General features: G+C 36.9%; 1 protein-coding gene and 1 long non-coding RNA gene across 4 annotated transcripts in view; one reads left to right on the top strand and one right to left on the bottom strand.

The window, feature by feature from the left end:
• The window catches only part of IL21 (interleukin 21), a 34,887-nt gene extending 28,221 nt beyond the window's left edge, over positions 1 to 6,666 (top strand). For 2 of the 3 annotated variants that reach the window (XR_002072340.2, XR_002072342.2), the window contains one exon: positions 4,258 to 4,329. Coding sequence is in view for 1 of the 3 variants with exons in the window: in XM_019418999.2 (XP_019274544.1) it covers positions 4,258 to 4,413; positions 6,202 to 6,279; positions 6,376 to 6,399 (258 nt within the window). In the remaining 2 variants the exon portion in view is untranslated. Of the gene's footprint in view, positions 1 to 4,257; positions 4,414 to 6,201; positions 6,280 to 6,375 lie in introns of those variants that run through there. The other variant, XM_019418999.2, reaches the window with a different exon arrangement.
• Positions 1 to 13,578, bottom strand: part of LOC128776549 (uncharacterized) — a 111,342-nt gene that overhangs the window by 40,274 nt on the left and 57,490 nt on the right. The gene's annotated exons all lie outside the window — the stretch shown is intronic.

Genomic DNA, 13,578 nt, shown 5'->3' on the forward strand with positions numbered 1-13,578 from the left:
TAGTTATCTAGGAATATACTTAATTTCCATGAATTTGGGGGTTTAATAGTTGGTAAAATAGTTTTTCCTATTTTGGTCAAATATTCATTGACTTACCAGCAAGCCAATCATAAAAACACCACATACCTTATAAAATATATTTTTATCTTCAAATACCTCTAAGAGTCCTTCCAAGTAACACTATTGAGACAGAATAACAAAACTAGAAAATAAATCTATTCTATGATCAGTTCCTGAATAATGACCAACTAATTAGATTTTAAGAGCCCTTGTAGAATGACAGTTCTTTAGCCCTCCTTTGCAAACCTACCTAAGAAATATAGACACACACCGGAAGAAGCAGAATTCACCTTTTAATAACAAGAAAGAAAGAAAAGAAAGGAAGGAAGGAAGAGAGAAAGAAGAAAGAACAAATTACAGCAACAGCATGGAAGAATGGTAGTATGGAAGTCAAGGCTGTCCTTTAGAATATAATTCCCATATACCTTGGCCTCAGTGAGTCTTGTCTTTGGCCTTTGGAGAGGTCTTTCAAAAGGACTTTTTTCAAAAACTCATCCCATTCTCTTAAGCCATTTAAATCCCTTAGGTCCGAGGAAGAAAAGACCTAGCACATAGTTCAAGAGGGCTGCGTGCTGGTCTTTTCCTTAGTAACTTCGTTCTAGTCTTCACATCTGGTACCCTGAGGATAGAAATGCAACTGGGGAAATGTTTTCATTGTCTCAGACCTTTAACTGCATAAATTAGAATAACTATAAAAGTGCTACCAGTAATTAGGACACTACAGAGGAGGAGACACATGAAGATACATTGCAAAGAAAACAATTATCGTAAATGACTATGTGTAAAAGTTTAGAAAGTGAATGAGTCACAACCATTGCTTTTCTCTAAAATTCACTCTCTAGCTCTGAACCTAACCACTCTCATTTACTAGGTCTTTTTCTAATAAGCAGCATCTAAAATGAAAGCAGCACATTCAGCTTATTGGAAAGCCTTTTCTAATAAGTGAGAATATTTCTTAATTGATGACCTAATTATCAAAACATACATTTTCAGCATCTCACGCATTTTGTTTAACTGCTGTGGTTAGAGTCCTTTTGGACTAACCCTGTCTATAACTTGCAGAATAAGAAATAAGAAAGATTTCCCATTTTCTAACTTGAGTTGATCCAATGGGTACTTCCTTCATTAAATATCTATGCTTTGTTAAAGATAGAGGCTTTTTACCTTACATCATAATGAGAAGATTTCATCTCAGTGACAGTGTATCTATCTGACAATCTTATCAAACAATGCTGGCTATGATACAAGTGAGTAATGGTATAGCTAAGATCTTTAAGCTATGCTGGCAGGCAAACTTAGGAAGGAAGAAAATAATTCAAGGCCACAGTAGCATTATGTCAAGTTTTTCAGGGCTAGCATCAAAGCAGGGCTCATAAGAGATTTAAAAATAAGGAAAATAAATTTATTTACATGTTGCATGTAAATGTTGATACATTGTGATTATCTCAGATCCCTTATTGGCCTTGCCAGGCATTGTTCTCTTTCTTATAATTATATAACCAGTGATCCTCAACTGGTAATGACTTTGCCCTCCTGACAACATCTGACATTGTCTGGAGAAATTTTGGGTTGTCACAGTTGTGTGTAGGGGAGTGCTTTCTACTTGTCAGAGATGCTAGTAAACATTCTAGAATGCACAGGACAGTCCTAACAACAAAGAATTATCTAGCCCAAAATGTCAATTGTATTGTTATTGAGAAACCCTGATATAAACCTAGTTTGCCTTTGGGACAAAGGTATCTTGCCCAAGACTTCCTAGTGTGAGTGGTCAGGCCTTTCTGTGAGGGGGAAATGTAGGTTAAAAATAAGCTATAAGGAGGCGAATATTTTCAAATATTCAGCTGCAAAACAACAAAGCCAAGCGTGCTTCCTTGCAAAAGCAGCACTTGACTGTTCTCTTTGTTTGTTACTCTTGCTTTTTTGACTTCCGTACTGCTCCCTCTATTTTGCAATAATGTAGGACACACAACTACTCATTTTATCATGTGTTGAAGGATGAAGGAATCAAAGCCTTGCCCTCATAGTTTGCTGCCAGCAAGGCATAGCAAAAGAAAATAATTGTTATGCTCCCAGATGGTGGTTCTACACATGAGTTTGGGTTCATTCTGTAAAGACCAGGAGTGACAAGCCATCCATGGCTGCCTGAAGCAAGGTTAATATCTCCACTCCCCTTCCCAGTGCATCTGTAAGGCAGTTGTCAGGATAGCTTCTCCACTTCTTTTCCTCTCTGAGGCTGCCTTTGGTGTGTGTCTGAAGCCCAATGCAGCAGTTAATTGTCCTGGACTGTACATGGCTGGGGACAGCTCTGCTGCTTGCAGAAAGCACTGAGCAACATACCACCGCCTACTAACACAGGTAAACAAGGAAGGGCATGAGACAGTGCAGCCTGTCATTGTCCAGACGCCATCCAGAGGCTTTCAGAAAAGCTTTCTCAGGCATAAGCTCTTTCATTACTGATCTTGACCATTCCTGGCAATACCAAGGGAGTTCATTCGGTAGGGCCCCTATACTTCTTTGGAACGTAACTTTCTTTCAACATACCCATGTAAATGTTAACTCAGCAAAATGGGCTTCTGTGAGAAATGCTGGTTTCTCAGATCATCACGGATGAAGCAGTTAGTGTTTTCAGTTTCAGCTGGAAAATTTACCTCTTTAAATATGAATATTATTTTTTTCCAGTAAGTTAAGCCGGTTGTGGTCAAAAAGAAGAGAAAAGAAAAAACTTCAACAAACATGAGCATGTGGTTTTCAAGGAAAAAAAAGTGCTATAATTAACATTTATAAATAGTTTCTATTAAATAAGCATTTTGGCAAACATATGGAAAGGATATTACCTTGCCCTTATGAGAGAGGCAAACTGTTCTGATAGAAGGAAACCAGATAAGCTGGTTCTCAGCTTGTGGCTATGTATGCAAAGTAAGCCTGACAGGCTTGTGTCTTAATGATGCATGTTATTAATCAACATTCATATTGGGTAAGCATATGGGTTGGAAAATGCAAAGCAGGCCAGATGCTATTTTCAGCTGATTGTCCATGAGAAGACTCAGATAATTTTGTTATATGTGGAACTGCCCTTGTAGGAACTGAGAGAGATTAAGGTTTCTGGTTTCATATGGCTGTGTCTTCCATGCACATTAGTGAGATAGGGATGCGACTACTGGGGTGGGGTGGGGTGTGGATAGAATAGCATGATATATACACATTGGCTGAAAGAAAAAAGAAACTTGGATACAAGTTTTTAGATCAGCATTAAAATGTTTTTAATAAGTCAATTTAAGTTTTGTTCTTTCGATATATTCCATTTTATTTTCAGTTCGATTTCTAAGGTTTTTGAGTTACTACTCTCTAGTTATTTGACTAAACCAAGAGACAAGGTTTTGGTCCTTGTTCCGCCCTCTTCTTCATTCTTTGAGACACCATCCTTAGTTTCTAAGGAACGGTCCTCCGTCCCATTGGTTGCACAAGTCTCAAATTCTGTTCCTTGACTAGGTAGTTCAGGCAGAATCCTACCCTAAGTGACCTAAGAGTGTGAATAGCATTTTAGAAGAGTCATGTGTAGTCTGTCACAGGTGTATGGACTCTTAGATGTAGAATATGCCATCAGAGGTAGATAGCCACTTCCTTCACCCAAAGTAGGGGCATTAACTCATTTACTTCGTTTGTTGACTCCACACGTAGTTATTGAGCACTGACTAGCAATAAGACAGGATGCCAGGTGTTGTGCAAGGTAAGACGTTGCTTGAGACATGTCACTGTTAGATGCTTCCATGAACATTGTAGAGAGAAACAAACAAACAAAAAACAAATAAAAAAGATTGCTAATCAGGTTACAGCATATCTCACCCAAAGCTGCAACCAGTCATAGTGTAACTTTTAGAAAATTTAGAAAATTTAGAAGATCCTGTCTACTACCCAGACCTCAAAATGGCATTAGAAATGGAAAAGCTAGAATCCCTCCTTTTGCCTGTAGGGAGGGAAATGTTGTCTCTTCCCTAATATGGGATGAAATTTGACATTGCAGGTGCCTCCTTCTAATGAGCCCAAATGCATAGGGCGTGAACTCCTTCCTCACAATCTGCTGAAATAAATGTGATCTAATATGCTGTAGTAGAAGTAGAAAAAGAGGACTGGGAAGGTCATTTACTTTCTGAATAACTTTTGTTTTGTTTACATATATATAAATTATTTCTTTTTCAGAGACACTGCGAACGGTCAGCTTTTTCATGTTTTCAGAAGGTCCAACTAAAGGCAGCAAATACAGGAGGCAATGAACAGATAATCAGTGTGTTAACTAAACAGCTGAAGAGGAAACTACCTCCCACAAACGCAGGCAGAAGACAGAAACACAGACCAGTAAGACTGTCATTTGTCATCTCTCTTATTTGTACTTAGTAACTACATCTCTTACGGTACATAACGCACTTAATACACACATTTGTAGCCAGAGATTCCAGTGCCTTCCTTCCAGTTACACGCTGTCTTTTATGGCGTATTTTGAGAAGTGAAGTCACCTCTTCAAAATCCACAGGCTCAAAAGTGCCCAGAAATCCTGTTAAGAATTTGCTAACAGTCTCTGGTAGCTGGAAGAAGTTAAAATAGCCTCCCAAGGTGAGGAAGTCACTTGGCAGGAAATTTAATTGTGGCTTAGGAGTTAAGTATTTTTCTTTCATCATATGGTCACATATAACTTGTATTCTTATTAACAGGAGCTAGGGCCTAGTTTTCCTATAAGAAAAGAGACAGCCTACAGGAGACCAAGAAAAATCTCATATTTTGCCTTCTTCTCTTAAAGAATATTATTGTCCTATATAATCACAGAGTCAGCACTATATTTAAATAGACAGATCTCATTATTTGGCTGGAGAATTTTAATAGTCCCTAGGAGGCCCTGAGACCCTCTTGTATATTTCTTCCTATGCCAACTCATAAGCAATGCTGATACTGTCATCACTAATTCAAGAATTAATCAAAACCAGTGGAATAACACATAAGATAAATTTCTCCAAAATATTTTTTTGAATCAGTTCTCTCTCTTCTAAGGAATTTCACATATGATTCAAATGAAACCTTAATGACATTATCAAAATGATTTTTATTTCCTTTGATTTCTTAGCCAGGTTTCATTGTAAAAAGTATCCCTCTAAAACTTTCCTCAGAAAGAAAGGAGCATTTGAAACCCAATAGCAAAGACTTATGAAATGGCAGTGCGGGCACTGAGCTTTTATCTAATTAAGCACCTTTTTTGGTAGATGGGAAAATGAGACCTCATTAAGTGACTTGTCCAAGCCCTGCAAATACTAAGTTGCAGAATGAAAACTAGAACTTACATCTCCTACCTTTCAGTCAAAGGCTCCCACTACAACATCAAATGGGCTTAGAGACATTGAATACCAAGCAAGGGCCTGGTGTTTTTGTTCTCAAAAGGAATAAGGATAAAGAAGAAAATCCCAGAATTAAAAAAAAAAAAGAAATACAAACAGGCAAGACACATAAGAAAAATTGCTCAATCTTCTTATAATCAAATAAATGCAAGCTAAGGAAATCCTACTTCTTTCCAAAAAAAATTTTAACAGTACTCAATAATAGTACAAATGCTCTGCATGAATACAGGTGGAACTTTTTTACAATATACAGCAAGACAAAAATTTTTATTCCTTTAATTTAGTAATTGTACTTCTAGAAATTTTAAATAAAGATGTATATAAAAATTATTCAGAAATGTTCTTGCATTGTGTGCAATAGTGAAAAGTTAGAACAATCTATGTGCCCCAAAATAGTAACAGTTTGATGGTACGTTGGAATACAGAGCAACAATTATATATATTTTTGAAGAATATTTAACAGGTAGGAAATGCTTGTATATGTTGAGTGTAAATAAAGCTAATTACCAACCAGTGTAAATAACATAAATGCAAAGTAAAAAAACATTGCTGGGAGGATATGCATCAAAAGATTGCAGTGGTTATCTCTGAGGATGGGGATTACAAGTGATTTTTTCCCATTGTTATTTCTTGAACAATTTTATGCACATCTCAAAATTTTTTTCAGTGAACACGGTTTATATCTCTAATTGGAAAAAATATATTTTAACTGAACATTTATTAAATGGGAAAAATGTTGAACTTTTTTGTTGATTTCTAGACATGCCCCTCATGTGATTCTTATGAGAAAACATCACCGAAAGAATTCCTAGAAAGATTGAAATCACTCATCCAAAAGGTATGCAACTGAAATTGTATTTAATTTTCTACTTCATATTTATCTATCCAGATTTCTTCTTACATTTATGTTACTCATGGTATACTATTTCCACAGATGATTCATCAGCATCTCTCCTAGAACAAATGAGATATGAAGGTTCCTGAGGATCTAACTTGAAGCTGGACACTATATTACATACTCTAACACAGTAGTGAAACTCACTTCTTGGTATTCTAAATGGAGGAGTACAACATATTGGTGATGGGGAAAAAGACTCAGATCAGTATTTCAAGTCAGGATTATTTCCCCCCAGTTACTATACAGTTCTTCAGTTTGATCCACATGCTCTGTATCTGGTCAACTTGAAAAAGCTGTCTACTCAATTAAGTCTGATTTCCTATGTTATGGATTTCTATGGTTTCTAAAATTTTTACTTTATATTAGTGCCCAAATATGGCATTCCTTGATGGAGAGAGAAGCTTAAATTTTTTTTTTAAGCTTAAAAATTTTAACCAAAAACATGGCTTGGGAATTTAGTGGTCTTATATTAACCTTGACCTTGATTAGCACAGGAATGAGGTGTCTGATGATCATTAATTTAAAAGTTATATACCTTCATTCAAGATGAGAAATATAGAAGCATAGGGTCAAGATGAAATGTTGGTCTTTATTCTCTTAAGGAAATGGAAACGGAGTGTTTAAAAATGTATATCTGAAGAGTTTATTTTTTATCTCAGAATATCTAACGTATAAATATACAGTTTATTTATGTGCCAGGAGATAGTTTTACTAGATGGCTACAGAAAAAGGTCTTATTTCTTTATTGGGATTTATCAAAAATATTTAAATACTATAGATATGAATGTATTTATGGAATACACTCTTGTAGTCTTTTTTCTGTAAGTCGTTTTAACATACCTTCCCCAGTTCAAGTTCCCTTATAAGCTAACATTTTAAGCTTGTGGAAATGGCAATTAAAACGTATAGAGGGACATATTCAGGTGGTATTCTGGAACAAAATGCATTTTAAGCAAAGTCTTGTAGCTCTCTTCTCAAATTGTTATAATGATTACATGGGAGCGAGCTAGTAACTCCAAATGTCTGTCACCTTTCTTCCTTTCTTTTCTTTCTTCTTTTGAAAGTGACAGACACTTTGTGCTTGCATGCTTTGCATAAGGCAAATTCAATCACTTGTATCAAATCAAAATAAGGAGACAAATCAAGAGGCCAAGACTTCTGTCCTAATAGAAAACAGACTTTTGCATAAACATTCCAATCTTTCAACCATGGATAGTAAAAGTAAGCAACCTGTTCTAACTGCCATTTCTTATCAACTCCAGCAGAGTTTATTTAAATATGAAATTAAAAACTCTAGGAAAATAAAATTTTTGCTAGAATGTCATAAGCTATTTGAGAATCTCTTGTTGTTAAAATGGCTGTGAACGTGCAAGAGGATGTGGGATGGGAAATACTGTATGTTCTGAGAAGAAAAATTATCTACTTAGAAGTATTTTTTTTAAGTACAGATAAATTTATAGTTCTAAAAGATATATTAGCTGTCAATTATTTCATCAAATCTCAATGAAATGTGTCATCAAAAACACGGTATTCTATCTTAAAATTTTAAAATGTTATCACAAAGGGATCATGTAAACAATAATGATGATAACATGCATGTAGAGCCTACCTATGTGTCAAATGGTGCCAGCCCACATTATTGGGATAAAAGCAGAAAGCAGCCACAAAATTGCCTAGGGAAGGATGAAGTCTGTATTTCTTGTTTTTGGCTTTATAGTTGGTGACTTCTTTGACACTGTGATTTTATATTTAAAATAATATATTTATTTTGCTGTGTTTACTGTTAAAATCTCTGTTCTAATCCTTTGACCAGAGATTCTACCTTAAGAGTAAAAATAATTTAACGGGGTGTTGGTTAAGAGCCTTCACTAAACTGAGTTTAAAGACTCAGGTAAAGATCCTAGCAACACTCCAAGAAAAGCACTGCATTGAAATAAACAAGATGAAGAAGTAAGACATGAACAGCTCCATTTTCACTGCTCTGTGTTCAAGACTTAAGCAGCCCTCAAAAGAGATAGAGGCTTACCTACGAACATTACTGTTCACCTACAGATGGTGATACAGGAGGCCTAAAATCTTGCTGGCTGTGAAATCATGGTCACTTGCTTAAATTTGGGGGGTTTCCATTTCCTTATCTGTAGAATGAGGATGTTGGACTGAATCTCTAAAGTCAATTCTACCTTTTTTAGAGCTTTTTGTGTCTATGAATGTCTAAAGTTCTGGATGTTCTGGATACTCTTACAGGAACATCTAACCATACTCTGAGTAAAACTTTCACTAAATCTGATGTTCAGTTGAACAACCTTATTCAATAGCATTTGTAGCAACACTCACTGCAGGAACAAAGAAAATGTTCCCCTCTCCCCCCCAAAAAAGGAAGGAAGAAAGAAAAAAAAAAAGGAGAAAAACATTGCAGTAGGTCATGGAAGTTCAGGGAAAATTAATCATGATTTTTACTACTGTAGCTGAAAGTGTCTTCTTTGGACACTTGTATAAAATTGTAGCATTATTATTCTATATTATTGCTCTGTTGTATTTACACTTGCATCTGAGAATTTAGTTTTAATACAAACTATGTACTTTATAACTTAATAATTATTTATTATATATTTGGTTTTAAATGTTTATGTTCATGGCTTCTTATTTAAGACTTGATCATATTAAATACTTCCCAGTCAGTACAACTGTTTTTGTGATTCCCTGGAAACCCTTAATTCAATAGTCTTAGCAGAAAATAAAAGATGATCCTCAGTTTCTGGGAGCATATTGTTTTTATATGTATATTGCTAAGACAGTCTTCTCTCCTTACATACTTTCACTGAAATGGAACCTTCTGCTTCCTGTCTCCACCTCAAGGATATCACGTCCTTTTGCAGCTCTCCCAAATGTATGGCAGGTTCTGAAGGAGTTGAAGATATCCTTGCCAATGCCCATTACATGTACACTCTTGTGTAAAACTCTTTCCTGCTTTGACATTTATCTCATTTAGCTTTTCTGTACCTTTATTTGTTATTGGTGATTGTCATCTCCTGGTCTCTCCTCCATCTTTACAGAGGAGTTAGGCATACTCTTTCCCTTGAATTCAACTTCTGCCATCATCTTGGGTAACTTCAGTGCCCACAAGGAGGATTCTGCCAACACTGCCACTTGCCAGAACATTGACTACCTCAGTTTCAAACACCTGCAGGTGGCCCATTCCCATGGCCATGTGTCAGACTTATTGCCTTGGAACTATTTTCGGTATGAAATCCTTATATATATAAAGCCATCATCCGCTAGTCTCTTAATTCTTAAACTGCCTTACTTCTACCACATCTGTTCACACACACACACTCTCTCTCTCTCTCTCTCTCTCTCTCTCAAAATAAAGAAAGAAAAGAAAAGAAAAGAAAAGAAAAGGAAAGAAAAGAAAACAAAGAATAGTCTCTACATGTGTCTCTACTCCCTCAACTTCTATCTATACATCAAACCACTATAATCTGATTTCTACCCATCCTACACCCTATCTGTGTATTAAAATGCCCTTTCTTTGATCAAAATGACCTTCAAATTACCTAACTCACAAATATGTTTAAGTCCTTATCTTACTTGATCTTATCATGGCTTTTGCTACCTTTAATAACTCTCTTTTCTTCTTTGACTTTGGAGGGTCCTCCTTCTCCAGGTTCTTGTCTTACCTCTCTTACCACACATTCCCCATCTCAGTTGTTGGTTTGCTTTTCTGTGTCCTCCCTTTAGAAGTTGATATCCCTGAGGATTCTGTCCTTGCCACCTTTTCACTTTAAACTTTTCCTTCAATAGTCCAATAGATTCTTGGTGTTTTAAACATGCCCTTGTATGTTGTTTACCCACAAATCTACAGATAAAGGCCAGACCTCTCTGTTAATTCCCAGACCCTTAAATCCAATTTCTCCCTGAAGATTTCCATCTTTATCTTCCAGGCCCTTCATCTCAACATGCCAAAACTGATCTTGTCACTGTTTCCCACTTCCATGACCTCCTCTACTTTCCAGTATTCCCTAATCTTAATTAATGGGAATGCATCTCCAGCCTCCCTGACTCTGCCTTCTCGCTCATTCACTATAACCAATTGGCCACAGGCCTTGCTATTTGTATCTCTTAAGTACATCCTTTCTTTTCCATTCACTCTGTCATCATCTTAATGCAGGCTCTCAGCAATGGTTACAATAACTTTTGATTGGGTTTCTGGTCTCTTGCCTTCTCTTCTCTCCAATCTATCTCTGCATGGTCACCAGAATTATATCTGATCAAATGTAAATTTGATAATGATTTTCCCTTATTTAAAGCCTTTCACTGGTTCTTCTTTGGAATAAAGCTGAGGCCTGAAGCTGGGCATGTAAGACCCTTTATCATCTGCTCCACTCAGCTCCCAGCCTCTTCTCACCTTGAACTTCACATTCCAGCGATTCCTGTCTGCTTCTAGTTCCGACACACCATGCTGTTTCATGCCTCTGTGTCTTTGTACTTGCAGTGGAATATTACTCCTCCACCCTCTCCTCAACATCCAGAAAAACCCTCAGGCAACTGTCAGTATTCAACTTAGTTATCACTTCCTCCAGAAGTATTTCCATCACCATCTCATTCCATCTCTGTGACAGTATTAATCTCTTCTCACTTTTAGAACTTGAGCATACTATGGTTATTAGTTTTAATGTGGTATATACACATTTATTGACCGATACATCTGTTTCCCTTTCCAGAACATAAGCCTCTTTGGTAGAAGGAAGTGCATCTTGCCTGCACAGTGCCTTATATATAGTACATAATATAGTAGAAAACAATGTTCAAAAATTGAGTCAGACCAAATACAAAATACATAATTATGCACTAAAACTTTCCTTGATATGCATTGAAGTTTTCCTTGACATCTCTTTCTCTTACCCATTGAATCCAATTATCAGCAAAGCCTGTCAACTCTGTTTTCAAAATAACTCTAGAAGACAATCATCTGTTGCCATCTCCAGCTTCCACTTTATTTGACTCCACCACCATTTTTCACTTAGATAATTGTAATATTTTCCTAAATTGTTTTCCTGATTTTGTTCTTGCCCCTCACCAAACTTTATTTGCAACAAGCAACCTTAATAATCTTTTAAAACACCAGAGTATGTCACCCCTTAGCTTAAAACCTTCCAATGGCTCCCACCTCATTCAGAAAGCCTGAGTCCTACAACAAGGGCTACATGGTCATTATGTTCCTTCCACTTCTCTAACCTCACTTTCATTCTTCTGATTCAACTCAAGCCACACTGACACTCTTCCCTGTCTCCAGCACTCTAGGAACATTCCCACCCATGGCAGTTGCACTTTCTGTTTCTTTTGTTTGGAATGCTCTCCTGCCAATGTCCACATAGTCCATTCTTTCCCCTCCTTCATGTCCCTGCTTAACCAGGTCTTCTCTATCAGGTCTTCTCTATCATCTCTTTTAAAAGAGGACTACCAGGGGCACCTGGGTGGCTTAGTCGGTTAAGTGGCCAACTCTGGATTTCAGCTCAGGTCATGGGTCATGAGTTTGAGTTGGAGCCCTGCATTTGGCTCTGTGCTCACCATGCAGAGCCTACTTCACCTTCAGATTCTGTCTCCCTGTCTCTGCCCCTCCCCTGCTCATGCTTGCTCACCCTTTCTTTCAAAAATAAAGAAACATTAAAAAAAAAGAGGGCTACCATCCTCTTTAAATTGCAACTTCCCCAAACACTGCTGCTTTATTTTTCTCCATAGCACTTACCATCCTCAACATATATTTTATTTATTTATTTATTTATTTATTTTTAAATTTTTTTAAATGTTTATTTATTTTTGACAGAGAGAGAGAGACAGGGCATGAGTGGGGACGGGCAGAGAGAGAGGAAGACACAGAATCTGAAACAGGCTCCAGGCTCTGAGCTGTCAGCTCAGAGCCCGCAGGGCTCGAACTCACAGACTGCGAGATCATGACCTGAGCTGAAGTCGGACGCTCAACTGACCGAGCCACCCAGGCGCCCCTCAACATATATATTTTAATAATTTATGTGTTTATTGTCTCTGTCCCCCACCAGAGTGTAAGCTCAATGTGAGCAGAGATTTTTGTTGGTTTTGTTCACTGCTATATAACTGGCACCCAAAACAATGCCTTGATCATAGATAGAAATCACGAAAAATTTGTAGAAAGAATTGATGGATTCTACGATAGCTGGCATTGGAGTTCTGCCACAGGGTTTTCCCAACACATAGTTTGCCTTTTCTTTATTATGCAAGTTGTGTACTATTGAACTTTTTCCCTTATAGCTTCTCCCTGATCTCCAGGTATTTTGTATCTTCTGCAAATTTACTCCCATCCTCTTATCAGATGTAACTACACCTCTTCTATATTTTTCAAGTGATAGCACTTCTCCTTTTATAAAAATAGAAAATTAAAATATCCATAAAACGACTTGGGAGTCTCTAAAAATGTCTTTTTCTACCTTCATTCATAATATAATATTATTTTCAAGAAAGTTTCCATGTGTTTTACAAATTATCTTATTTTTCTCCCTTTTTAAAATTTTTCCTTTATTCATTCATCCTGAATGAGATGATAAAGTGCTCTGGAGAAAGACAAGCAGAGAAAGGGGGATGGTTGGGGGGCATGTGTGGGGCAGATGAGAACAGTTTTAGCTAGAATGAAAACCTACATCCAATGGAATTTTTTGTTACTTCCAGTGAGCTTAAATGAGGAATAATATAAAGGTGAGAAGAAATCACATGATGATAAAAATTTTGAGAGAGAACTCTTTGAGGTACAGTGTTGAAATGGACTTTAGTTCAAATGAATCATCTAACAAGTGTCTATAAGATGGCAAGTGGTTCTCAGCTCTGGCGTGCATATGGTCATCTGGAGAGCTTATAAAAACTACTACTGGGGGGGGGGTGTCTGGGTGGCTCAGTCGGTTGAGCGTCCAACTTCAACTCAGGTCATGATCTCACAGCTTGTGAGTTTGAGCCCTGTGTCGGGCTCTGTTCTGACAGCTCAGAGCCTGAACCTGCTTCAGATTCTGTGTCTCCCTCTCTCTCTGCCCTCCCCAACTCATGCTCTGTCTCTCTCTGTCTCTTAAAAATGAATAAATGTTAAAAAAAATAAAAAAAAATACTACTTCGTATTTAATTAAAATAAAATCAAAACGTCTGAGGGCCTGGTAATTAATATTTTTAAAACTCTCCAGGTGATTCTAGTATATAGTCAGGGCTGAGAACCACTGAATG

This window comes from Panthera pardus, unplaced genomic scaffold, assembly GCF_024362965.1.
Source record: "Panthera pardus isolate Hobbes unplaced genomic scaffold, ASM2436296v1 HiC_scaffold_13, whole genome shotgun sequence".
Taxonomy (NCBI): domain Eukaryota; kingdom Metazoa; phylum Chordata; class Mammalia; order Carnivora; family Felidae; genus Panthera; species Panthera pardus.